General features: G+C 32.8%; 4 protein-coding genes across 8 annotated transcripts in view; 1 reads left to right on the forward strand and 3 right to left on the reverse strand.

Annotated features, from left to right (window-relative positions):
- LOC109351275 (GTPase-activating protein GYP1-like) overlaps positions 1 to 4,490 on the reverse strand; it is a 6,170-nt gene extending 1,680 nt beyond the window's left edge. The window contains exons 1-7 of one of the 4 annotated variants that reach the window (XR_002108203.1): positions 4,220 to 4,490; positions 3,071 to 3,221; positions 2,743 to 2,926; positions 1,979 to 2,049; positions 1,373 to 1,510; positions 1,195 to 1,286; positions 153 to 424 (exon numbers count right to left, since the gene is read on the reverse strand). Coding sequence is in view for 1 of the 4 variants with exons in the window: in XM_019592702.1 (XP_019448247.1) it covers positions 153 to 424; positions 1,195 to 1,286; positions 1,373 to 1,510; positions 1,979 to 2,049; positions 2,743 to 2,926; positions 3,071 to 3,221; positions 4,220 to 4,383 (1,072 nt within the window). In the remaining 3 variants the exon portion in view is untranslated. The remainder of the gene's footprint in view (positions 1 to 152; positions 425 to 1,194; positions 1,287 to 1,372; positions 1,511 to 1,978; positions 2,050 to 2,742; positions 2,927 to 3,070; positions 3,222 to 4,219) is intronic. The other 3 variants (XR_002108204.1, XR_002108205.1, XM_019592702.1) reach the window with 3 other exon arrangements.
- LOC109351282 (peroxisomal membrane protein 13-like) lies at positions 5,858 to 9,519 on the reverse strand. 2 transcript variants are annotated; one of them, XM_019592709.1, is made up of 5 exons: positions 9,409 to 9,519; positions 8,112 to 8,348; positions 7,665 to 8,005; positions 7,074 to 7,166; positions 5,858 to 6,509 (listed from the first exon to the last, which is right to left on the reverse strand). In XM_019592709.1, the coding sequence occupies exons 1-5, from the start codon at positions 9,422 to 9,424 to the stop codon at positions 6,267 to 6,269; spliced, it is 930 nt and encodes a 309-aa protein (XP_019448254.1). In that variant the 5' UTR covers positions 9,425 to 9,519; the 3' UTR covers positions 5,858 to 6,266. The 2 variants fall into 2 exon arrangements, with proteins under 2 accessions (XP_019448254.1, XP_019448255.1); XM_019592710.1 differs by having other exon boundaries at positions 8,115 to 8,348; positions 9,409 to 9,517.
- LOC109351280 (protein NLP9-like) lies at positions 11,568 to 17,881 on the reverse strand. Its single transcript, XM_019592707.1, has 6 exons — positions 17,595 to 17,881; positions 15,553 to 16,599; positions 14,883 to 14,927; positions 13,985 to 14,731; positions 13,156 to 13,279; positions 11,568 to 12,774 (listed from the first exon to the last, which is right to left on the reverse strand). Exons 2-6 carry the CDS (start codon positions 16,492 to 16,494, stop codon positions 11,831 to 11,833), a joined length of 2,802 nt encoding a protein of 933 aa, XP_019448252.1. The 5' UTR covers positions 16,495 to 16,599; positions 17,595 to 17,881; the 3' UTR covers positions 11,568 to 11,830.
- On the forward strand, positions 21,385 to 25,903 carry LOC109351283. The gene is made up of 8 exons (XM_019592711.1): positions 21,385 to 21,492; positions 21,650 to 21,940; positions 23,588 to 23,687; positions 24,403 to 24,468; positions 24,671 to 24,788; positions 24,930 to 25,012; positions 25,225 to 25,286; positions 25,502 to 25,903. Exons 2-8 carry the CDS (start codon positions 21,774 to 21,776, stop codon positions 25,614 to 25,616), a joined length of 711 nt encoding a protein of 236 aa, XP_019448256.1. The 5' UTR covers positions 21,385 to 21,492; positions 21,650 to 21,773; the 3' UTR covers positions 25,617 to 25,903.

A 27,191-nucleotide genomic window follows, 5' to 3' on the forward strand; every position in this document is an offset into this window, starting at 1 on the left:
AGATGTATGTAAAGTAATATAACATGCATAAAAACGATGAAGTTTGGTAATTTAATACAGATACAGATCCGCATGCAAAAGTGAGGCTTTTAGATTCAAGCAATTATGGAAATATTTAACGGAAAACAACAGGCCCGAGAAAAAAAGGTTACCATCAATCCTTCTGACTACTTCCTTCAACTTAAAAACAAGCCTTTGAATTCCTGGCTGAGCAAATGTGTAATTGTCTTGCATACCATCAAGCAACTTTGACAAGCACCAATAGCAGTCAGCCTCTATATTCGAGATTTTATCTGAAGATAAATCAGACACTGACCAATGATCTATACTCCCTTCTAAGTGTTCTGATAGAAAAACAACTAAAAACGGCGTAACAAGATCATTTATCCCCTGAACATATCCACTTGCAGGATGCCGAATGGCCCTGGCAGAAGATTAGAAACAATATAAAAAAATAGTCGGAATAACAAAAAACATACAGTCAGTGCGAAAAAATTAGTCATCGAAGGATGATTGAGATTAAAGAGCTCAAGAGTATCTATCATGGATAAAGAGTGCAGCCAATCAAATTGATATATGCATCACGCGCTTTAAATGGGAAAGCTAGATCTTAAAGAATCATAGTGATTCTATATTCCTTGTCCTATTTTTCTCTACCTAAGTTGCTCTAAATGCTGCTAAGAAGAGAGAAAAGAACATAAGATAAGAGCAATTAATTTTCAACATCTTCTGAAAGTGCAATAAATATGCATCATATGGTATTTCCCACCAACTTGCTGATTTCTAACACTGAAAGCATTTGTAGAAGGAACCTGATTTCTCACACTGAAACCATTTCTACAAGGGAACCTTTGCACTACCCATCAAGATTATATTCAATACAATAAACAGAACCGTATCAAGGTTCGTTATGAAAATCAATGAAGTCAATTCATCATATGTACCAGTTTGCTGAAGCTATCAAGGATAACTAACAATAAAATCTATGCAGCATATGCTAACCTACAGCACTAACTCCATCTACTAAAAAAGTGCAATACTCAAAAAGCAAGCAACAGTCCAACCTTATAGAAGTTCTATAAATTTCTTAGACAAGAAAAGAACCATAGTGAGCCTCAGAAAAACCGTTAACAATAAAGAAAACTAGGCAATATCTGGCTCAAAAACCAACGCAATTGAAATAACGTATCTAACCAGGTATAAAGAATACGCTCTAGTGATTTCTGAACTTGCTGCTGGTGGAAGAATGGAACATCCGGTACAGTTCTTGGACAATCAACAGCAATCTGACAAACATACAATGTAAACAGTTAAAAAAGAAACTTGCTTTAACAAAAAGATCTAGATAGGCATATGTTATAACTGAGAATACCTGGTGAAGCATGTTGATCTCATCATCGGAGCGTTCTGTATCAGGAATATCATAACACTGAGAAACACATTCAAGATACTCAAGGCGCTTCCTTCTCAAAACTGCTTCCCTTCTATCAGAATTAGGCGGTGCATATCCCTGTTAGCAGTTTATCTTTAAATTTCCAAGTACAAAGAAACTATCCATAGAAAACATGTGGTGGCAGGAGGTCAAATAGTGTTGAGCTATTTGCTCAAAAACTATTATATAGGGTAAACCGTAAATGCTCCTCATTGTTTTTTCCTAAAATATTCTGTATGGCTTTATTTCCACCCACAATGATTTTTTCTTTTTTAATCTGAGATATGAATATGTTTGGGACAGGGTTACTTTTTCGGCTTCGCTCTGGTGCAAAACCCAACCTCACTAGGTAGGAGCCTCGTGCACTAAGTCATCCACTTTTAATCTCAAATATTACCAAATTAGAACAAGAAAGTAAGTATCGTAGTAAATTCCTATCTGAACTCCAAACTTTATCGTTATCATGTTTCTTAGTTCTTATGACTGATAGCTATCATTAAAGCATGTGCTTGAGTAAGAGAAATAGCTGAAGATCATAGATCTTACCAAGAGAAGTCTCCAAACTGTAGGACGCATGTAATCGGGAACACCACTCCAAGCTAACTCCCGCAACTTCTCTACAATATGAATTCACATGAAGAAATATAAGGTGTGCATCATCACTGAAAATTTGAAAATTAAATGGATATCATTGAAGCATAACTATTTTACAGAGTAAACATGAATATTAGATGCTTGAAAATGAAAAATACTTTGTGCCAACAATCAAGTAGTTACTTTTTTGTGGCTTAATCTTCTTGTTGTGATAGGAGTATATATTCACTATCAATTGCTTGTGCATATTAATGTAACAATCATATGGAAATAGAGAAAAAAGCACACTCACATTGTTGTTGTCATTTAATTATACTAAAATAGGAGTATATATTCATTATCAATTGCTTATGCATATAAACCAATAATCATATGGAAAGAGAGGAAAAAGCATACACACATTGTTGTTATCATTTAATATACTAAAGAATAATATTGTGATACATGGTAGTATATTATCAATAATTAACAGGAAAACCTAGATCCTCAAATGACTTAATAACTTGAAATATCACATCTCAGTTTGTCTTTCAATTTGTTTTGAACCTTACCACCGAAAATATCTAACGGCAAATGTAACCACGTCACGAGTATGTTTGTCTGAGCACGTAGCTTACATTTACAAATGACATTTCCATAATTGGTTGTGGCCATATAGGAGAAATAAGGGAGACAATCAATGACTGACATAAACGAAAACAGAAATGAAGAAATACCTAATATAACCATCGTCCCAGAAAGAACTTTAGTGAACTTCATAACTCTTGTGGAATCTGTAGCTCTACCTCGAAAGGAAGATTTCCGTACTAATTCAGATGAGGTCTCTACCGCAGAGGTTGATATTTTTTGCTTATTCTCATCGGAAGAACCAAATGGCTTGCTTTTGCTGTGAACTTCCTCCTGTGTCAAGAATAGAAGTCTCACTTGATAAATTGCCACCCATCAGGGTCGCGTAGCCGAAAATCCGGGCGCGACAATCAGTCTTATAGAGTATATAACTTTATAAGTCCATATAATTAAAAGAATATGAAATGCTAAAATCACCTTTCCTGTCTCAGATGTGTGATAACTTGTGCCAACATCATTGTATGACAAGCTTCTTTTGTAAGTTGGTGAGTATAGATTTGAGTTATCTGGCTGGTCTACCATCTGGCTCGACGATATCTTACCAGGAATGCTACGGCCTTTGAGTAACCTTGATAAAGAAAGAATATAAATTTCCATGAATTGTGTCTAACTTATATGCTTCCCATTGTAAGTGTGATAGAATACCATGAACACTAACGCAAAAACGGCAAGAACACCGATATGTATTATTGAATGTAAAGGATAACCGGAGAAATACAATTTTTCCTACTATAGCCTAAGCTCGTTGAGAGACACTCTCACAATGAAATCCATGCTGTCCTCACCTTACATATAAACCCTTTATACCATCCAGCCCAAGGTTTCTATCGAAGTGAAACCATACATATAAATTTCAAAGGGAGAAAAAGTTATTTTTCAATTAATCAACCAATAAAGAGTAAGAAAAATGGAACATGAAATCCCAATTCTGGTGATGCAAGATATATAAAGAGGTTGAATTTGAAGAATAGCTACCCTAGTAAGCAAAGAAATTTGATAAAACAAAATGCAACCCGAGACTGATACTCTCAGAAACCATTTTGTTTTATGCTAAACTGAAATCATTTGATCCCTTAAGGATGTAGTCCTGTGTAAAACACTATTGGGAAAGATCCTCAATGAGGAACCTGATCGAACCGAAAAAAATATAAAATCGATAATTCCAAATAGATTATAATCTCAGCACAAGAACCTACATGTTTCCCAGCTACAATATCCAGCATTTCATAGCAATCAATAAAATGAGAACATTAATAAAATGAAACCCTTCATTTTAACATCACAGTTCACATAAACATTGGAATATTAGATTCTCATTCTATTCAACACACAAAAACATTTCCAATCCATGTCCTAGAATTTCACCCATCAGAAATCATGATCCTAAGTTTAAAAAAAATCAAAACTTTTAGATGGATTTTCCAAATCCCAACAATAAAATCATTAATATATGAAGATCAACGAATCATGCAGCATAATTCTCAAGATCACAATATATTTTTTTGTCTGAAATCTAAGATGAAAAGCAAATAATGAATTGAAGAAGGATAAAAAGTATAGTAGTACCCTTGAACATTTCTAAGAGTTTGATTGAATCTGGAATCTAGGATTCTTAAAGTGCTGTCTTTGTTCTGCTTATGTTGTTGTTCTCTATTATTGTTGTTCATGCTTGAAATCTGAACACCCTTGTTCTGTTTTTTTCCGCTTATTATTACAAAGAGACACAACATTCAGAAAAGTAGTGAGTAGTGAGTGAAGGATTTCGTTATCACTTATCACACAGAAATAACAACATCTATAAGCAGCAATACAAATTTCATTTCCTTTTTCTACTAATGCTAAATAACAACGTGTTACTATTGTGATTGTTCAGAATTTTTTGTAAGAAACTTCTTATTTGGACATGTCTAAAAATATTGTTCAATGAATTTTGGATAAATTTGCTCGGTGTTTGGAGTGTAATTAATATAGATAGGATCTATTTACTCCATCTAGGCTTAAAATAAGCTCAAATGAGTTGAACCAGAGTTCAACTTCGTAAGAATTGACTCAGATCGAAACTCAACTCGAGTTCAGCTCCATTAAAGTTCACAAACTACTTCGTTCAATTCGAATAAGTTCATTTCAACATAAAAAATTAGTTTATATATATGGGAAGGGATCTACTTACAAGTAAGTTTTTTAAATTTTCTCCTCATTCTAACCATCACTTCTAGGGAAATCCAATAGTTTAAATTAAGTGGATCTCCACTATATATATATATATATATATATATATATAAGAGAGATCTGTTTACACCCAAGTTAAGTCACAGCAGCCCTTCATTTTCTTAGATCTAACGAACCAAATTGGTGAGTTTAAAAATTATTTAAGATCTTTATTTTGTTTCTCATCACTTATTGCACTCATCCATTTGGTTCGTTAAATCTAAGAAAATGAAGGAATAAGATTGAGTGTAATTAGTGTAACTTAACTTGAGTGTAAACGGATCTCTCCCCTATAAACCTAACAAATTGAACTGTATTCATAAGTTCGGCTTGTTTATTTAACAAGCTCAAATTCCAACTCAAGTTCAACTCATTTGGTTCATGAATCAAGTTTATCGAATTAAATATCGAGTCGAGTTTCGAACGAATAACGACTTAGTTCAGTTCATTGCCAGCCTTAACTCCAAGAACCTCAATTCTAAGGAAATAAATCTAAGAGTTTAGATTAGTGAGTAAATCTAAATCATTAGATTTCCTAGAATTGATGGTAGATGAAGTTTTTTAAATCCCTCCCATGAAAGAATATATAGAATGGATTTACTTGCATATGAATAAGTGGGTTCTTCAATTGAGTTTGCAAGCTTATATTTACTAGTGTTCTTCAATTGAGTTTGCAAGCTTATTTTTACACTTTTGAGTTAAATATATTTTTTAATCAATCACGAGAAGTGACAAATGAAATAACATATTTTTTAGGACAAAAAATTTAATCTCTTCTTTGCATTCATTATTTTCAAGCTAGTTGGTTTTCAGCAGTTACCTCTTGCTTCACAATTTCTTTTGATATACTCATTTTCAACTGCTGAGACTTGATATACACTTTATTGAATGTTATTTTAAATTTAAGTTAATGACTTGTATAATTATTTAACTCTACATTGTTGTTCATACATAGGGGCACAAATCATATTTCCTATGAGATGTGTGTCCGGACCCATAAAATTATGAATCCGACTTTATTAAAAGAGCTATCCAAAATTACAAAAAAGGAAAAACAAGCCAATCTTAATCTCACTAAGTGAGGTTGACTACAAGGATAGAACGACGTATAGAGAGAAAAAATAATACATCGATGTAGCAAATAGCATTCTGCAGATTCAGAGCAAATGCTTACAAGGTAATAAGGTATAGTGCAGTGATGGTGTCTTATAATCATAAGATCCCACTTCCAGTAAAATCAAAGAACAAATCCAGGCAAAGAAAAACAGAAAACTGAACATAAAACTCAGAATATAGATGACTTATGCAACTTCAGGATACAGATGACTTCTATTTGGAATGCTGCTATTTCTTCTTTTAACTGTATTTGGACACAATCTTTAAGCAAAATAAGTCTCCCACATCATTATTGGCTAGGGTCATTTCCCCAAACATTATCCCAAGCACCACTTGGAGCAGCCTTTGGTCCTTCAATATAGTTCATATTTCCAGAGGGATTGTGTGGTAGAGGCAGTGGCTGCCCATTTGGACCCAGTGGGTGACCATTTGGACCTTCTGGGTTAACCTTCCTCTGCTTAGTTTTTATCCCGAGCAACCGCAACGCAAATCTAGCTAGCTCTCCATACAAGACACCAGAGCGATCAAAAAGCTGCATAAGAGACCAAGTACCCATATAAAGGTAGATTAATTCATAACACTTCATAAAATTCAAGTGACTATGGAGTAGAATCCCATAGTTGGTAATGGGCGGTGCTGTGAAAAGAAAACAGTAAAAACGGAACAACTAACTGCTATACTAAAATAAACGTCACACAAGGTGCACTGAGTGCACTCCCTTTTGGTTTAGCCAGGTGATGCCATCATTCATCAACAAAACCAAAATATGCCTAAAATGTTGTCCTCAAAGACAATATATCCTGTCTATACCCTTCTCCTTAAGTTGACATTAAAACGTGATTCCTGATAAAAACCCAAAGGAGATCAACTGAGAACTTTTTACAGTTTTATGAAAGAAAAATGATTTTTCCACAAAATTTTTTTTTTCCGAAAACAATTATGCAAAACTAATCCTCAGCACAAAAAAATCACAGCAACTCAACACACAAATGGAGCGTATTTGATTTAATTTATCACTTTAACGTCAATCTAGAAAAGGCCACAATTAGAAACTAAGCAAAATAATAAAAAAGGAGAGAGAATGTGAACACAAAACCTGGAGAAGTGCAGTCATGAACAAATGGAAAGCCTGTGTGTTCTGGTCTATGAGTATTGATATCCGACCAAAAAAATTAACCACGCCTTGCAACTGCCATTAAAGGGAAATAAGTTGAACATTATGCAAGCCAATGCTTTCAACAACAAATGCAACAACCAATACTTAGTCCCACTAGGTGGGGTTGGCTAGCCGAGGTGTGCTTGATAATATACATAGTCAGTCCCAAGCCCGGTTAAAAGGTGAAGGTTGTGTTAGGGAGTCGACAACCAACATAAAACTTTGTCGGATCTCTATGCTAATTTAAACAACAAATAGCAAAAGAAAAATCATATCCATGTTAATAGAATCCAAAGGGTTAAAGGAGAGAGAAGAAATCGTTGAAACACGAGATTCAGATTCTTTTTGTACAAATATGAATGAGAATTTGATCTAGAGCTCACAAACCGTCACATTATGAAGTAAGTTGTCAGTGGTAAAGCATTATGTGACTTAACAATCTAGTAACCAAACTGGGAGAAACAATGTCTATTCTACATGTTCAACAATATGGAAGAAAAAATAAGTTAGCCAAAGTATCATATGGCTCACCACATGTAAGGCTGAAATCCAAAATCCTGGCGGGGATGGAGGGGCACCGTACGGATTATTGGGATCTTGATCTCCATAAGGACCTCCCATACCACCACCCATGCCGTAACCACCCATTGGACCCCCCATACCACCACTATTATACATTCCACCTCCTCCGTACATCCCAGACGATCCATAAAGGCCACCACCATATCCTCCCCCCCTGTACATACTGTTACCATACATTCCTCCGCCATACATTCCTCCTCCTAACCCACCATAAGAAGATCCTCCTAGGCCGCCGTAAGAAGAACCGTACATTCCAGTTCCAGAATTATAATTCATGGTAGAACCATAACCTGCAGAATATAAGAAAAAACAAAAAGATCCATCAAAAAAGGCAAACAAGGAATGTTGAAGGGACAGGAACAGCTACAATGTGATACAAAATAATAAAAGTGAGACCTCCTCCATAGCTGCTATTTCCATAACTGTTCTCCCATGGCCTTGTGGGAACAGGCCTCCCTAAAGCATTCCTATTGGCAGTTGCTGGATCCCTATCAGCACTAGAAACAATTTCTCCGGGTCTTGCAGTCCCTGAAGCTTCAACTACATCACTTGTGGTGCCGGCGGATGGGGGTTTAAAAGGTGCTGGGCCAGATGAGGAACCTGCTTGCTCCCAAGGTTTTGGTGGAGGACTTGCTGCAACCCAAATTCAGTTACGCTATAAAAAATATGATGACAAAGTCTTGGATAAATGAAGTGTAATCGTTGAACCTCAACTCTCATATACTGAGTGCTTCTTATGATATCATATCTGGTACATAGAAATAACAGCATACAGTTCACATTGAATATGAGAATTTTGATAAGGTATGTGCTCAGGGGCAACGAGTAGGGCTGTGGTGATGAATCATGAAATCAACTCTTATATTCTTAAGACTTTTTCACACCTTAATCTCTCACATTCTCATCAATCTCTTCCTTCCTATATCTTCTTACTCCTACTGTCCTACAACCCATAAATTAATAAAAAGGGCGGCCCAGTGTACGAGGCTCCCACTTAGTGGGGTATGGAGAGGGTAGATGTACGCAGCATTATCCCCGCAAGCGGAGAAGCTGTGTTTCCAGGATATGAACTTGTGCCCTCATGGTCAAAACAACCTTACCGTTGCGCCAAACTCACCCTCTTACCCCATAAATTGATGTAGAACTAAAAATTTCTTGATGCAATACCCAATAGATATATCTACCTCAAAATTCTAAAAAGTCAAAATTTTCACATAATTTCTTCAAAAAACAATATAAATTATCCCAATAGATAAAGTATTGTTCTAGCTACGCCCCTGTACATGCATAAGTGAAGTTAAGCTGTTTTAGGGTTTTGATAAATTAGCAGATAACAAAGAATTGTGCCTAATGAAGATTCGTAAATGAAAAATTATAAAATAAAAAACCTTCAATACTAACAATTCAGTGACCATAAATTAAGATAAAATTGAACCATGATTCAACTAACAAAAAATAAAAATAAAAACTCAAATTCAGATAACAGTTATTCCAATTTACACACATATGAATAAAATAAAAAAGGAAAACATGTAATTGACAACAAGCAGACATAAAATCGAAAAACAATAGCGAAAAAAAAGAAGACCATACCCTAATCTACAAAATTGGGGGTGAACAATAAAAATCATGTAAAACCTAATAAAAATTAAAAATTTCACTGTGATTGAAATTGAGAAATGGAATTACGAACCAGATGGTTGAGCCATTAGAAACAAAGAGAGAAGAATAAAAAGATAAGTTCTTTCTCTCTCTCTTTCTTTTCTGTTTCTCTCTCCTATGTAATTATTGCTAATGAATCAAACCCTTTTTGTTTTCATATCTTTTTCTTAAATTTATGTGTTTGGATATTTACATTCCAAACTTCTAGACTCTATCTACACTTCCCAATTCCACTCATTTATATTTCTTTTTATATTCCAAAATGTATTAGTTTTTAAAATGACAAGAGTAGTACAAAAAAATGTATGAATTCTACTCATTTAAAAAACCTATATCTAAATTATAAATTATACACACTAGTATCATAAAGAATTTGTGTCTACTGATCCATATTCATATTTTATGATATTAAATATTCAAGTTTTATATATTTCATTTTAGATTAGAATGTGCTTTATTCAAAGTATTTTGTATTATGGTTTTTTGTATTTATTATAATGTCTAATTTAAGATAAGATAGATGATTATTAGGTTAATAATGATTAGTTAAGATTATATGGTTTTTATAAAAATTAAAAAATATTAAGGGTAAAATACAGAATTAAATTAGAAATTTATCCATAGTAATATTTATATCATATTTTGCATTTATGGAAGATAAACATAGATATATAGTATAGATATAAATATTTGCATATTTTTTGCTTAAATATTTTCTTTCATACATGGAAAATAGTTCAACTTTTTGTATTAAAATATTTTTTCCCTTAAACTATACTTCTAAGAGTTCAAAGGAAATAAATATCATTTACTATGGATATTAAGCGATTCATAAAAAATATAAAAGAATATTTGTAATGATGATGTAAAAATTTTATAAATTGTCATCATATAATTGATTATTCAAATTTAATTTTCGTCGACAATATCTGACAATATATAAACTAATTTTTACATTAACAATTTATATATACTACATTAATATATATCAATTTATGTTGCTGAGGATATCATCTTATATCAAATTATATAATATTTCTCTATGAAGTCATTTATGTTTTTTTTTCTGCACATTGTTGATTTGTTTTTAAAATATTCAGGATATGTAAGGGCAGTGCAAATGATGCATGTCTTGCTACTTTTTTTAGCTTGCTTTCTCCTCTGCCTATTTTTTTGGTTATCCAAATTATTATTTTTTGTTGGTTATCCAAATTATTTTTTTAGTTATCCTCCTCTTCATATTGCTTGTGTTAAACTGTATCAAATCATTCAATTTAAAGTGAGTTGTGCAATTCTAAATGTTATTGTGAATAAACTCTTCCAAAACCTATAAACTCAGTTTTGACTATGCTGTATATTTAATATTTTGTTAACTATTTATTATATAATCTAAATAATGTTATACATATATAATATATATGATAGTCACATAATTTTGAAATGCGGTGGGTTACGAACTAGTATGGTAAGACATGACTTAGAAGAAACGGAACACAAAAGAGAAGAAGCCAAAATCATAAGAAGAATTGACTCTAGAAGAAAGAAAGTCATAATCTAATATAAACATTTTTTAATAGATATGAGTTTTATTTAACTTGTTGATATAAAATGGGTCTTTTTAATTAGAAATGAGTGAAGTCTTATCATTTGAATTGTTTATAGATTTATTTTAAATGTAAATTATTCATAAAAAAACAAATATATTTCAAAAATTAAAGTATAATTCACTAAAATCCAAAAAACATACAAACTAACTATCATGTTACTATGCTATATTCAAATAGGAGGATCATAAGATTTCCCATAACAGATCAAATTTATAGAAATATCATTTCTAACATTTATAATAATCATAATATTGGAATATGTACAATGAGACTTACTACACTATGGCTAGTAACCCCTCAATTACAACCACAATTAAGCCTTTATTTCACTACGCAGGATCGACTACATTGATAGAACAATATCATAATAATATATCATAGATCATGCTGTTTGACAAAGTATTGATCTTTAAATCTTTCTTTATTATTTCGTCTATGATTTTTCTTGGTCTCCATTTTTCTCTAGGAATTGGACTAGTCTCCGTTTGATCTACTTTCCTTACAGGACTTCGACCGGTCTACTTCATACATGTCCAAACCACCTAAGACACAATTCTACCATCTTTTCTAAAGTCGTTGCTACTCGAACTTTCCACCTAAGATATTAATTCCTGACTACTGATATAAATTTGTATGTTTCTGCTTTGCTAAGATATTCAGAACTACATATTTAACATGATAGTACTTCCATGAGTCCTATCTTCCTATCTTCTAAACTACCAGCCACAAAGAAAGGTGGCTAAAGTTCAAACTCCTCCAACCAAATGAAGAATCCAAACATGCATAAAAAACAATGTCAAAACAAAACTTGAGTTGTTGCATAGAATTCATGCATCACCTCACATTCTACGAGCTGCATCCCAAGTAGCAACTGCTACTGCCGGAGCTACTTAAAACACAGGGCATATCGCGAACAAGAAACTTGACGTTACGCGTGCCAGTATCATCCATTATATCGATACACTCTTGCAAATCCGAGTCATTCACCAACATCACCCATTCATCTTCGTCATCTAGATATTTGAGCTGGAATAACCCTTCTTGTAATTTGAATCTTGTTCCAATTTCTTCATATAGCTGGGAACAACCCGAAGACGGATCAAACTTGAAGCGAACCGTGTCTTCTCTATAGGTAGCTTTAACAACAATCTTTGACTCACTATCAGCAACGGTTGATTTGATTTTGGAATGCTCCTTGTTCTCAAAGCTCTGAGAGGCGGATGAACTACTATGAATCATTGAACTAGAGTTATTAGATGAGTTTGTCAAGCTTGAACAAGAAGGGTGGTTAAGTTCAACAACCCCATCGTCGCCATCCATACCAGTGTCCATTCCAACTATATCGCGTTCAGATTTTTCTGCCCTCAATGAAATATCATACTCCGTTTCCATTGATTTTGAATCTTCACTACAATCAACCGAAGAAGCATTAGCTTTCTTCAATTCGTACGATGAGTGCACAAGTTGCTTTCCCATAACATGAACGTTGGTGATCTCAAACTTAAATGCCGACTTATCACTTTCACTACAAGGCGCTGGTGGTACTAGGACTGCAACTTCTGTAACAGGCCCAGGGTCTTTCGTAGTACTTTTCTTAGGAAGCAAATGACTTTTATGTGCCACAAATTCCCCCTTAGATGGATCAAAATTTAACCCTCCTTCCACTCCCTGGACGGAATCAAGCACAGTCTGTATTTTCTTTAATGAACGATTCACTTTATTAATCTTGCGGGATGGCCACCTTGAAATCCCATTGTTCCTGCATATCCTTTTCAGGGTTGTTGGGCAAACTGCTCAAAGAAGAAATATTTGTTAAGAACTACTTGTTTCAATTAACAAGAATTACCTATCATAAATATTGACCATTTTCTTAGGACAAGGAAAGGGAATTACTTAAGATAGAACAGTTGTAGTAAATGTTAACAATTAAATTGTCATTAACAAGTATGCTAATGAATTTCACTTAGTTTAGCATATTAGAAATCTCGCATCTAAACACCTCTCCTCTGTATTTAATCTAAATTTTGCAATTGGGTAGTGCTTCTTAATGCATATATGTAACATGCAATCAGCACCATTTCAACCATTCCCTCATAAAATACTCATTGCATTTATTGTTGACTCTGGTAAGTAGTAACTTCCGAAATAAATAAGCCAAGTCAATAACTAACCACCAATACTTTTTGCCGCATCCTTCAGACTCCCAGAAAAGTATTGTTGTAGAACGCTCAAGCTAACATTCTTCTCTGATGTTGTTCGCTTTTTCAAAACCTGTCTTCTTGATTCATTTGCTTCCTGCAAGACAACATCTGACAAATGTTAAATGCAGTCTCAGGAAACACTAAAATTTGTTACACCGATGTGTTCCCATTTGTTTATTCCATTGTAACATAAATGAAGTATAATGAACATTCAGTATTTGTGTCCCATGTTCTACACCATAGTCCACAAAAACTTGTAAATTGTTAAAAATGCTTCTCACATCAAATTCCACTTTTATCATTATAAAAATAACATTTTAACAGACAATCCTTGAAGTGTGTACGTACTAACTACTAAGCAATCATCAATTCCAGCAGAATTTATTTGGAGGTACATCCCGTGTGAGTTTGCTTTCAAACTTGGACAAAAATAACAACCAAACCACATTTGTTGGTCACAACAAAAATAGAAGGTAAGCGTATCTTGTTCCAACCCATAATTGTAAACAATGTTAAGAGCATCAAGGCTCAGGACTGAGATGAGCCAATGTTTTGCGGTGTAGTTCAATGTTTAGAAATAGCAGTTATCATTATGTGATTAGGAAAATCTTGGTTAAGTAAAAATCACTTGAAATATATGAACACTGTGAACTTAAAAAATGCTCATGTCATACATTCATTTTAGGAGGAAATTTGTTCACAATTCACAAACATACATCAAAACGAATATGCTATCAACAAATTTTGCAAGATAATAATACTCATTTATTAGGTTCAAAGGAACGTAGCAGTTAAATACCTGGTTATGAGAAGGCTCAATTTCACTGTTTCTCAGGTTTGATGCCTCCAGTGACATGTTCTGGATTGAATTATGGTTACCGCTTACTAGTGGTATTTGAGATTTTTTCCTAGACATAGGGGAAAAACTGAATACATTTTTATTTTCATATCCCGTTTGTGAGTTTTCTGTTCCTGATAATTCAGCATCTGAAACTGTCCTCAAACTCCTACACATTTTCTGCATGGTACCCGAGAGGTTGTCTAATAAAAGTTGTTGCTCTAAACTCCCTCTCACAGTGACAGGCAGAAAGAATTCCAAGATGTAATCATCGTCATTAGTATAAGTGCTCCTTAGCTTAATTGCAACTGCAGCATTCAAGTTATATTTGCGGGCATGATGGACAAGTGGGTATTCACTAATATCGTAGGCCTTCACATCAGGACAGAAAAAAGGATGGTTTGATTGCAGAGCTTTCCCAGCTATACCTTTCCCTTCCTCAAGATGATGTTGAATGCATGTTTGAACAAACCCTTCCATTGCTCTATCAGCTATATAGCAAGCTGACTCTTCGATGCACAGTATGCTTTTTTCACTAGAACTTGAATGACCCTCTTTAATTTGTATCCTGGTAGCTTCAACTTCTGTGCACTCAGTATAAGAACAGGGAATCCATGTCAGTGCCAGTGGCAATCTATGTGCATGACACACAGATCGTAACACATCAGTTATCTCTGTTAAAGCATCTCTTTTGTTGTTTGAAAGACACTGCGGAAAAGGAGACAATATTCTAAGAAGTGCAGAACTCCAAAGTCCAACTGAAACCACATCTCAACATAGTTCATGTTCACTTTTTTTCTCTAAGGTTTCTATGTGGTGGGGAAAATCAACAGGAAAAAAAACAGGTTTAAGTAAATACCTGAGAAATAAGTCGTGGAGGCATAGTAGTCCTTAAATTTACAAGCTGCACAAAGTCATGATGAACACATTTATCATTACTACCTTCAGTTGCAATATTATGTGCAAATCTTAAAAGAGGGAGAGAGAAGAGTGCATCCATGATTGAATTGACTGAAATGCATGATGGTCTTTGAATAATGTATATGAATTTTATTTTATTTTAAATTTTTTGGCCATGATCTCTAATATGACCAACAAAAACATGATTACGTAGTACACATCCACAGAAATTCTTCAGCCTGCCGTAGGCACTTCTCAGACATGGTGTGATAGCAACATTGAATATATCGATTTATTGAGTATTGACCATTAAATATATTGGATGCTTCATCAGCTGAGATAAAGTTCTCCACTATAAACTTTGTATTGACACATTCAAGTCAGTAATGCTGATGTGAGGAAAAAAAGTTTCAAATGTGCCAAACAAATTCCCAAATTTCCATATATAATAATTCAGAATTTATAAATGGAGAAAGCTCAAGATGGTAGGCCTTGTAGTGGGCTAAATCTTTATCCAAATTTTGTCTCAAACTAAGGCAACATGCATCAAGATACATTTGTGTAGTAGAAGAGGTATAAATTGAGGGTAAGGCAGAAGTTATGCTGAAAATAGAGAAAGGAAAACGTACTTTGAGCGCATGACAAACAAGTTCCAATTCACTGTTAAAATCAGGCTTTTCTGTTGTAGTCACCAGTTCCAGTACAGCACAGCATGGTAGTTCAGAGTCCACATCAGATATGGGAAAAGCAATTGATCCACGAACCTCATGATTAATTGCATGCTCCACCCTCAAGTACTCAGCCTTATTGTAATAACCAACATTGGAAGTCCACTCAGGAACTTGGGAGTTAAACACACGACCAGGAAGTCCCGGGATAGAACCCAATTTTCCTACAGAAAATGTGAATGTCCTTGACACTTCACGGTACCCTGAAAGCATTTGGTCTAGCAAATAAGGTTGCTCACTCGTTGTTAAAACGAATTGGTCACCATGTTTTATTGGTACCCAAACTTGTGCCAAAATTCCCTCACCAGCTGATGCCTTAAAGAAGGACAGTGCCCTCAGCATTCTCTCATCAAGTGACAAACCAGGTGGCCTGGAGATCAAGTAATTGCCCATATCAAATTTATTATGATTTTGAGCAGAGCCGTTAACTTTTTGCTTAGAATTGAAGTTAGTTGCATCATCTGAGAAACTAGGTAGGTTGTCCATTTGCTGAAACACAGCTCTTTCCCCATAACTAGGCAAGGTTTCTGTAGCACTGCAATTTCCATTAACCTCTGTCGTATAGAATTGCCCACAGTTATGTTCCATTAGGTTGAATCTATCGGGTGACGGATATGGTACTGAGGCAAATGATGGAAGCCAGTTACTCAATATCTGATCAGTCATGGAAGGGCTATTGCAAAAGTAAGCATCAATGTTCAAGAGCTCAGAGAAGCTGTTAGGTATACTCTCTGAAATTGAATTGCTCATTCTACTGTCTAATGAAGTTGATCCCTCCAATTGAGATCTAGGACAAGACTGGTACCCAATTCCTCTTCCTTTAGGGGAATAAGGGTATTGCATACTTTGGTTGGAAATGTTGAAAAATGGAATTTAACAAATTTTAGACTCCTCCGAGTAAAAATTTGAACAAGGCACCACTTCCCTTTTTACCAGCTATGTTGAAGCCTGCAAGTTTTGTATACTCATATTAGCTACCTTTATAAACAAACAATTCAACATGAACATAACCTGGTTTACTTCCAAAAGCATGAACATGCAAACCTACATTTATAAGAACAGCGACAATGACAAAGTCTTTTCACACTAGATAAGATCAAGTACATGGATCAATTGATACCGTAAGGTCCTATCCATTTAAAACTAAATCTTTCTTAGTGGTTTTGCCTACATATTTTCTTGCTCTCTGTCAACCTCTGGCTATTGGGTTTCCCTCCAAATTCACTCTCCTTAATGGGGCTTCTATAAGTATACCCTACTATTTTTTTCTTGGTCTAAATGTATACTTGTTTATTGGTCCCTAAACCACCTAATGTGATATTACACTATATTTTCTACAATAGGTGCTACCTCAAATTTCTCCCTGAGATTTTCATTTCTACTCTAATCTTGAAAATTGTTAAGAATTGCTATGAGTGTAAACCTGTAAGGTTAGCAGTGTTGAAGTACATGCTCTGAAAAAAAGCAGTAAATTCGATTAAGAAACGGCTAAAAATATTTTTGGAAAAAAAATCCTCAAGTCACTAGCAGATCTTTTAGAAAAAAACTTTTTTCAAACCAGAATCAAACTGGTATTGAAAACATGAATATTCATTATTTTCCTTCAAAATTTATGCATATTCTAAATTTCTAATGAAAAAAAGTCAGGATGCATAGAAAAAGCATAACTCACTCTAAACTTGCATGGGAAAGTTTTCCAGTAAAACAAAGCAGAACTCTAATACCAATATTTATAATTTGATAACTACACTAATAGTTCCCAATTTCCCAAACCTCATAGCTATGCATCAAAACCACAAAGAGAGCTTCAATCTTCAATCTTCAAATAGTCACACACTTACACTTGAACAATAAATTGAAAAGAAAACACTATTCAAACATGACATCACATGATTTCAACACCAAACTGATTAAAAAACAATGAAATTAGGGTTCCAAAAAACCTGAAAGTTGAGGAATCTGAGCTCCAAATGAACTTCTGAAGCTTCTCAACGATATTGCAATTGTGGATTCGTGAGTGAAAAACCGCTAACAAAAAAAACAGAGAAAGGAAATAAGAAAAAGGAAGAAACTTTAAATTGTAGAATTGAAAAATGAGAAATGGGGATTGGGAATTATAAGAAACGTAGAAAAGGGGTTTGATTAGGACATGAATGGAATTGACAACATTAAAATCTACGAACGTGACGAAAGCTATGTTCATAAAAAAGTCAAAGAAAAATGAAGTGATAGTTAAAAGGGTGAAAAGGTTAGTTGCTATAATTACCAAGGAACACAACTTTAACTCTTGTTCATTGGACGGGAACTACATCAGAACACTCATTTCTAAAAATAGCATGGCGGTGTTCCTAGGACGGGAATCACCTGTCCTCGTTTTCGTTCCGGTCTCACTCCATATCTCCGTCCAATTAAAAAAATTAATTTAAATAAAAAATATATTATGATAATATAAATTAATATTTTCACATTATTCTATGTAGTTTCATTGGCTAGGTACAAAGGGATAGGAATATCTTAGGACAGACGATCCTTGTCCGTGTTTCTAAACCGTTGTATTACAAATTGGATACAACATCTATCTTTTTGGTAATAGAGAGACAAATGAAATTTTGTTACTGAAAGATAATTTATCTTGTGACACATGTACTGTTTGCTTAGTTTTAGAAATATTTTTGTAGAAAATGATTAAATTTGAGAAATGATGATTTTAGTGACTGAAAGAAATAATTTATCTTTTTATATCAACGAAAGATACTATTCTCTTATTTTAATGTTAGTGTAATTTTATTATAATTAAATAGAAAGATGTGTTATTAAAAGCTATATTTTCCTCTATGTTTTTTATCATTTGTCTCTCTATTGATGAAGAGAATACAAACTATATTGAACATGTATTAATCTTTAACAATATGATTTTTAGTTGTTTTTTAATAAAAAATATTTTAAAATTAAGAAATATTATTTTTTTCCCATTTCAAGTGAAAATGAACTCAAGTTGATATCATATAGATTAGGGGTGAACATGGGTCGGGTTGGGACAGGTTAAGGCTTGTCCTTACCCGACCCTAAATATTGGTCGGGTCACTTTTTGAAACCGGACTCGACTCTAGACCCGAATCTAAACCGACCCTAAATAACGATCGAGTAAGCCTTTAAACTCGACCCGATTAAATATAATGCATACTCATTTTAGATAAAGACTTCTCAATATTATTATGAATATGAAATTTGCTATATAAAATGATATATATATATATATATTTATTTATTATTAATCATGTATATATTATGGAAAAATTAAAGAATAAATGATACTTTAGATAAAAAAAGGTATCATTACTTTTATACACATTTGAGTAGAAACACATAAAAACATGATGAGTGAGTGACCCTATGACGGGACAAGTCGAGTCATGCTTGGTCCCTACCCGACCCTAAATATTGACTGAGTCTATTTTTGGAACCCAAACTCGGCCCTAAGCCCGATCAGACCTGACTCTATCCAGACCCGATCATGATCAGACCGTACCGGATGAGCGGGTAGGGTCAGGTCCTGTTCACCCCTAATATAGTTTAAGGGGAGCTAATTTATTAAGTGCCATATGTATAATTTTTGTTCTTGTAGTAGTCTAATAGGCGCATTTCAATATTAATAGTGGTAACCAATATGTTTTTGGTTTAATAGTGTAAGACCTACTACATCCCTAAATATAGTATTAGGTCAAATATTAAAAAGAAATTTGTTTTTCATTTAAAAGTCATGATAGACCAATATAAGTTTTGAGTGATTCAATTTTTTTTTAACTTTTTCACTCAAAAATCATAATAGGTCAACATGACTTATAATTGACCCAAGATTTTTTTGTTTATTATTACACTCGGAAGTCATAACGAGTCAACACAACTTTTAAGTTGTAGAAACAAATTTTCTTTTCCACTTAGAAGGCCTATTGAATTTTTATATTCACTACAACAAGAAAATAGCATTTTTAATTAAAAAAATGGGTCAAGGAAAAGTATACAATAATGTCCACAACTCTTAGTAGAAAAAAAATATAATGGAAGAATGAAAAGAATTTTGGGTAACTAAAAAATTGTGTTGGTTCATAGTGACTTCTGAGACAAATAATACAAAAAACTTGGGTCACTTAAAAGATGTGTTAGCCCTTTCACCACTTCTCAATGGGAAAGTAAAAAATTGGACCACACAGGAACCATGTTGATCCATCCCAACTTCTGTGCCAAAAATTAAAAAATAATACACTATATTTTTTAATGTAGTCATTCCATGTCTTTAAAAAAGAGTATAATATATAAAAATTATGTGAACTTTATATATTTTGCAAGTAATTATTATTAATAATTTTTTTGTATTTTAATTACCCCTTAAATTTAACTCTCCATTACAATGATTCTTCCGTAAATATAATTTTAAATTATTAAACAAAAATGTATAAAACTCTATAAAATAATATTAAATTACTAACATGTGATTAAGAAAAGTGTCATCATTAGATCCATAACAGTCACATTGGAACAAAGCATGTTGGCAAATATTGATGGCATTGGAAATTGTAGTCAAAATACAATTTGTTTGAGAAGAAAATAACTTAGAACTAGAAGATGACAATACAATAATGTTAGTTTATAAAAATTAACACCAACTCGAGATTAAAAAAATATTTCCTTATAAGTGAATAAAATATTTCCTTATATCAACTTATCTGTTTAAATTCACTCATTATTTGATATATAACTTTTTTTCTTCAGAAAAAACGTTGTTTGACATATATCTTATTTTCCTTCAAGAAAAAACACATATATACAAGAAAGATGATACAAGCAAATGGATTATTTCCTTCAAGAAAAAACACATACATACTTAGAATTGTGCATTCATTTTAACCCATACAATCAATCAAATCTTAGTCTTTAATTTATTATATAAACAAAATCCTTTTTAGCATATTATATAAACATAAGGAATCATATTTTTTCCTTCTCTCTATAACAAAAGGAATCATTTAAAGCATGTTAGTGTATTAGTTAATTTATCATGGAATATGCTTGCTATTAGCATTGGCTAGTGTAATAAAAGTGAAAAATGTTTTTATTTTATTTTCAAAAGAGAGGTATATTTGTGAGATTGGAGTGGGGCTCATCAACCACTACTACTACATTGTGGTTATATGCATTTACACATCACATTACAATGTTTGTTGTATTAACTCACTCATTGTCAAATCAATAAACACATGGGTGAGAAATTAATATCACACTTCTTAAAATAAAGAAATAAATATCACACTTAATATTTCAGTCTTAACCTATGTCTCTACTAATACTAAAGTAAAATTAGATATGTAGATCTCTTTAATCAAATAACCAAAAGGAATAGAATGTATTTAGTCATAAAGAGCTGAATTTGTTCAATGATGTATATTTAATAATAAGAAAAACATTTTATTATGTATTTCAGTATTTAGTTTTTGTTTTTCAGATAAGTGTAATAGAATGTATTTAGTCATAAAATACATATTTTAATAAAAATAGATTTTTATTATGATGAAAGTGTCATGTTATAAGTATTAATTATTAAAACAATGGCTAATAAATTGAGTTTTTTAATTACCAAATTAAAAAATAAAATGAAGCATAATAATAAAAAAAGTAATTTAAGCACAAAATCAATATTCCTATTTCCTAGAGGAAGAAATAGGAGGAGAAATAAGTAATTTGATGAGTGATATAAAAAGTTTGTTCTGTACAAAGTTCCTTCAATATTGAACTAGTTGGCAGAGTCATCATCTAGTTGCAGAAAATCTCAATTTCCTTTAAAAGGTAATTTTTTATTTAATTTATTTTTTTCACTTTTCCTATTTTCCAATTTCACACTCCAATTTTAATTTCACTATCCTTTTACAATTACCTTAACTCTAATCTCTATCACCTTCTCTCTCTATTTCATATTTTTTTTCTTCAATTTTGATTTTTGCAGTGTAACATTTTTCCAGTAATTGGCGGGAACCAATCATCAATTTGGATACCCTTTAATCGAATTTGGTGAAACATCGTGTAAAGTTTCAATTTTTGATTGTATTTGAAGAAGGGTTTTTTTTTTTATGGCGAACCCATCAAGGAACAACAATAATCAGGAACAAACTCATCATGTTTCTTCACTCAATGGAAATTCAGCTTTGGATACTTCTTTAGCTATGAAGCATAACCCTGGAATTTCACTTGATTGGACTACTGAAGAACAAGCCATCCTTGAAGAAGGACTAACCAAGTTAGTAAATTTTTTATTTGTTTACTATTTAATTTTTGGTGAATAGTTTTTTAGTTTACATTCAATTTTGGGATTGATAATTGAGGATGTGTTTATTTTATATTGGGTTTCCTTATTAAGTTTTATCTTTATGGTTTATGTGATGTGCTGATATTGGAAATGAGTTTTAGCAATGTTTGTTTAGAAAATATTTCTTTGTTGGTGAAAAAATGTTTTTTTCTTAATAAAGAATCACTTCTGAGGTTTACATGCTTGTTTGGTTAGGCTTTTACTAAAAATAAGCTGATATTGAGCTTTTATGAGAAATTATATTTTTTAGCTCCTTAAAAAAGTATTTCTTAGAATAAAATTTTTATGCCTGAAGAAATTGGCCTTAATGGGTTTCCTTGGGGTTTTTCATATTAATATAGATAGCAGTAATTGGACGGCACCTGAAAATTTTGGCTTGTTTATTAAATGAGTCAAGTTGGTCATTTTGATTTAAGCTTCCTAAATTAGTTTCCTCTAGTTTATTTTGTCATCACTCATCATCCTGAAAATGCATGCTTACTTCCATTTATTTACACAAAGATAGACCAGAAATTAGGGCACCCTAAAATTGATTATACATTTATACTACTAAAATGGAGTAGAAGTCTGATCATAGTCACCTTATATGTGGTTCTCTTTGGTACGGTTACATAGTAAAGAGTATGTTATCTTGTCAAATACTGATATGTTAGAGGTATAGTTAGTTGATATGTTCGGTATGTTATTTATACTTATATTACTACCATTAAATATTAATTATAAATAATTAATAAAAAGGGGTCTAGTACATGATACTTCCACTTAGTGGGGTTTGTAGAGGATAGATGTACACAGCCTTACCCCGTAAGCAGATAGACTGTTTCTAGGATTTGAACTTGCAACAACCTTACCATTGTGGCAAGCTATATTGTAAGATATTTGGTTTTAATTTTCTTTGATCTAATTCCATATTTGATTTGGATCATTTATTGTCTAATATGATTTAATAGTTTGCTTATGTTTCACTTAAGTGGATCACTTTGATTAGGCAAAAACTTAATAAATGAGTCGATTTAAATTTTGACGAAAAAACTTAATAAATGAACCAATTTAAAATAAGCTCATGACGTTGATAAGTAGGATTTCTATAGCTCCTTCCACAACCGTTTCTACAGCTGCTTCTTGTAGGTTTGAATCAACTCTTGCTTTACCATAGGAGAAACACACCCAAATAAGTTTTTTTCTTCTTTATTGTAACTCATTCATGTAGGTGAGCGCACATCACCAATTACACTTCATAAGAATCTAGTTCATTCCTTATAAGGAACCAATTTACAAAATAACTACAAATTGGTAAGCAAGAACCACTTCACGGTTCTCTACCAAGAATTGAGTTTCAATGGTCTGCATGGGTGAAGATATCTTCTGTTGGTCAATCCTCATGTTGTGCTAGTTGCAATGGAATTTTGAAATCATTATCCAAGTGCTTTTCAGGAGTGATATTTAATTAATTACTCTATTATGCAAGCTTGATTTGTGTTTGTACTTAGATCACACAATTGATTCATTTCTGTTGTCATACAGTTCAACACCTAACTCATCCTTAAATTAATGAAAATTACAAATGTTTCTTTGTAGTTATGCCTCAGCATCTAATATAGTACGGTTTGCGAAGATAGCCCTACAACTACAGAATAAGACGGTCCGAGATGTAGCACTGCGGGCCAGGTGGATGAATGTAAGCTACATACTTGTTTGTTGCTGCCTCAAGTCATTTATGTAATTGTGACTGACATATTCTATTTCCCAGCCGATCCACCTAGTGAGATCCAGGCTTGGTTGTTGTTGTACTATATTCTATTTCCCTAGTTCATAACAGTTTTATTGCATTAGGTATAAGGTTTTGACCTTTCAAGTTTGAACCATTTGTACCATGTATCGAATAGGCAGCATTTCTAACTTATCTCAACCTTTTTAGAAGATTACCATAAAGTGTTGAAGAGTTTATGTGCCTACTTTGTGGTTGTGAGAATTTATCATTTGATGGAGACATATGAATCTTATCTTAGGTATGTTATGTCAATGCATAATAAACATCCACCAAATGTTTTCATTATGTAGTTATAAATTCTATAAGGTTTATGCCTAATGATTGTTACATCTTGTTCTTTATCTTAGAAAAGATTGTTAATAAGATTTATTGAATTACATAGATACTTGATAAAGTTCTTTATGACTGCATGTGCTGTGCCTTCCTGATTGAAAAGGGTTTTTCATGACTGGTTCCTCCATTAGAATGATGCTAGACACTTTGATTCCTCATGCAACCCTCCCCACCCTTGACAACCGGAAAAACCGATCGAACTTTTATTTTTCAGCTATTTGATTGCTTTAAACTTAGTTTCTGCTTACTCTTATTGATAACAACTTGTTTCTTTTGCATTTTCTTACAGAAGAAAGAAAATAGCAAGAGAAGGAAGGATGATCATAATTTGACAAGGAAAAGTAAAGATAAAAAGGTACTGTTTACATTTGTTGGACACTCTTTTAATTGGTTTGTGTTTCACTCTTAAGAGCCTTTTAATGTGTAATTCGTTATATGGATGTCGGTTCGTTCTAGAACAGAATGTGGAGGTTATTATATGTTGAACATTCTCCTTTTCTTGCTATTGCTATGCAATGAGACTTTATATGCTTAGCAGAAACCTATTTTTGTTCCAGGAAAGAGTTTCTGATCCTGCAGTAAAGCCATCTCACTTCGCTGCTCGGCCCAATGTGCCCCCATATGTACATCTGCCGATGATTGCAATGGACAATGATGATGGCATTTCTTATACAGGTCAGGTTCCATATCTTGTGAGTTTCTTCATAGCTTTCGATGTTGTGGTTTTCAAGCACGATAGTACAGGCTTCTTGTTCGTGTTTCTTCTTTAAATGTTCCGGCTTCTCTTTTCAAAATTGAGTTGTTTTCTTGTTGCAGCAATTGGAGGTCCCACTGGTGAGCTATTGGAGCACAATGCACAGGCCTTGAATCAAATTTCTGCAAATCTTTCTTCTTTTCAGGTGAGTTAAAAAAATTTGTTAGCTAATTTTATTGTGGTGTGGAAAATATTGAGAAATTGTCTAAATTAAGTAATCTTTGAGTTGAGAAATTGTGTAGTTTGCTTCTCTTTATATCAATTCAGTTTCGATTTGTCAGATGCTTCGGATTCAGAAGCGATATTAGAGGTTTACGCTGCTCCACATTTTTCTGATTCTCTTTGTTTTGTTTCCAGATTCAGGAGAACATCAATCTTTTCTGCCAAACTAGAGATAACATACTTAAAATCATGAATGAGTAAGTTATATATTGTTTTGTTCTTTTTATATTGAAGAAGTTATTGGTGTATGTAAGTGATTTATTTATTTCTCTTTTGACAAATGGTATGTGAAGTTAGAAGTTAGAACATTAAGCTGTGACATTTTAAGGAGAAAACTTAGGTGAATCTATGTTCACTAATTAAAACATAGCATGTGTATTATTTTCATAAAACTCATCATTTTCATGGGTAGTTTCAACGACTCGCCGGAGGTGATGAAGCAAATGCCGAGTATTCCTGCAAAGTTGAATGAAGAGCTAGCCAATTCCTTACTTCCGAGAACAACTCTCCAACTGCCGCCATCATGATGTCGCTTATTCTTCGATTCCCTAATGGGACTAAAACTCGGCTGTTGTTGTTATTTAATTTTGTTTAGAACGTGCAGGCGAAACCATTGAGAACGATTTAGATGTAAATAATTTGCTTATTGATATGATTAATAACAGAACACTATTATATCATTTGATTTATGTAGCCGACTCTATTCAACAGTAAAAGACTTAGTTGTCATTCTACATTTTATTGTCCATATATTGTATAAATGATGTAGATTGTCATATTCCATTATGTTCAAACCCATTTTTCATTTCAATTATGCACATGGATCAGATTTCATTATTCCATTGCAGTGTTTTTAATTATGGGTTATGTTAATTACTGGTTGAAGAATTGGGTAATTGAAAATTTGTATGGTTTTACATGTTTTTAAACTCCTAGTCCTTTATTTATTGGAAGGTTTTACACTACTGGTTGGTCAATTGTATTCATAAATTTGTGTATTCAAAGTCTACTTTCAAAGTCTAAATCTTCTCTTTTAGTTGAAAGTATGAAATTTAGACAAGGGTGAGTAAATTAAGGATAATGTTAGAATATTTTTTTATTTTATTTTTTAAAATATAATTAACAATGAGAAATGAACAATAATGTATAATTATATAATATTATTAAAAATATTTAACTATTTTGACATTTTATCTCCAAAAAATCCCAAATTGAGGATTTTAAAAATAGACACTTGGAGACCCTCCAAAACCTTCCACTCTCCTTCATTCAACTCCCAAACAAATGAAGACTTTCCAAAGCCTTCAATTTGCTTCTCTTCCCCTCCAAAACCCCACTTCCAAACAAGATCTTAGCGTTTAAGAATAGAAATCCAACACAAAGAAGTCCAAGATATAAATAAACACTGATGGCTAGAATAACATTTGCCTCTGTTCACAAACGTATCAGAAGTGTTCAAACCAAACAACACTTCAAGTTTATTTGGTAATTGAATAACACTATAAGGGTATTTTTATATTATTAATGGTTCAGTTGCTAACCCATTATGACATTTATAATTTTTATTTAATGATAGTCTCAAAAATGAGCATTATTCAGTGAACCTTTTACAAACACGATATTTTTGCTGCCTTTTTTGACCCGGTAGCCAAATCCAAACGTCTTCTGTTTCTTGCAGAAGCATAAAGGCTGTCATATACTAAAAAAATAAAATTAATAAAACGGTATACGAGACTCTCACTTATTCGGGAAGAGTAGATAAACGTAGCATAAAACAAGTCGATAAGCTGTTTTCTAATTTAAGAAAGCCATATGCACTAACAATGGGGTAGAATTATTCACTGAGCAAAAACCTTATCATTTATTGAGCAAAACAATGTAAAAAATATTTCTTGTGGAACCAATAGGGTATAATTATCGTTACGCCTTAGAAAACCTTATTTACTAAGTAAAAATCTTATCGTTAAGCTAATAGGGGAGAATTATTTTTATTTTTTAGCTTTATCCGCTAACATAAAAAATGTTTTGGGTGTATCATTTACCATATCCATGTACTAAATTATATTTTGTTAATTTTCTTTTTAGTCAAAATTATATGCAAA

Source organism: Lupinus angustifolius, chromosome LG06, assembly GCF_001865875.1.
Source record: "Lupinus angustifolius cultivar Tanjil chromosome LG06, LupAngTanjil_v1.0, whole genome shotgun sequence".
Lineage (NCBI taxonomy): Eukaryota > Viridiplantae > Streptophyta > Magnoliopsida > Fabales > Fabaceae > Lupinus > Lupinus angustifolius.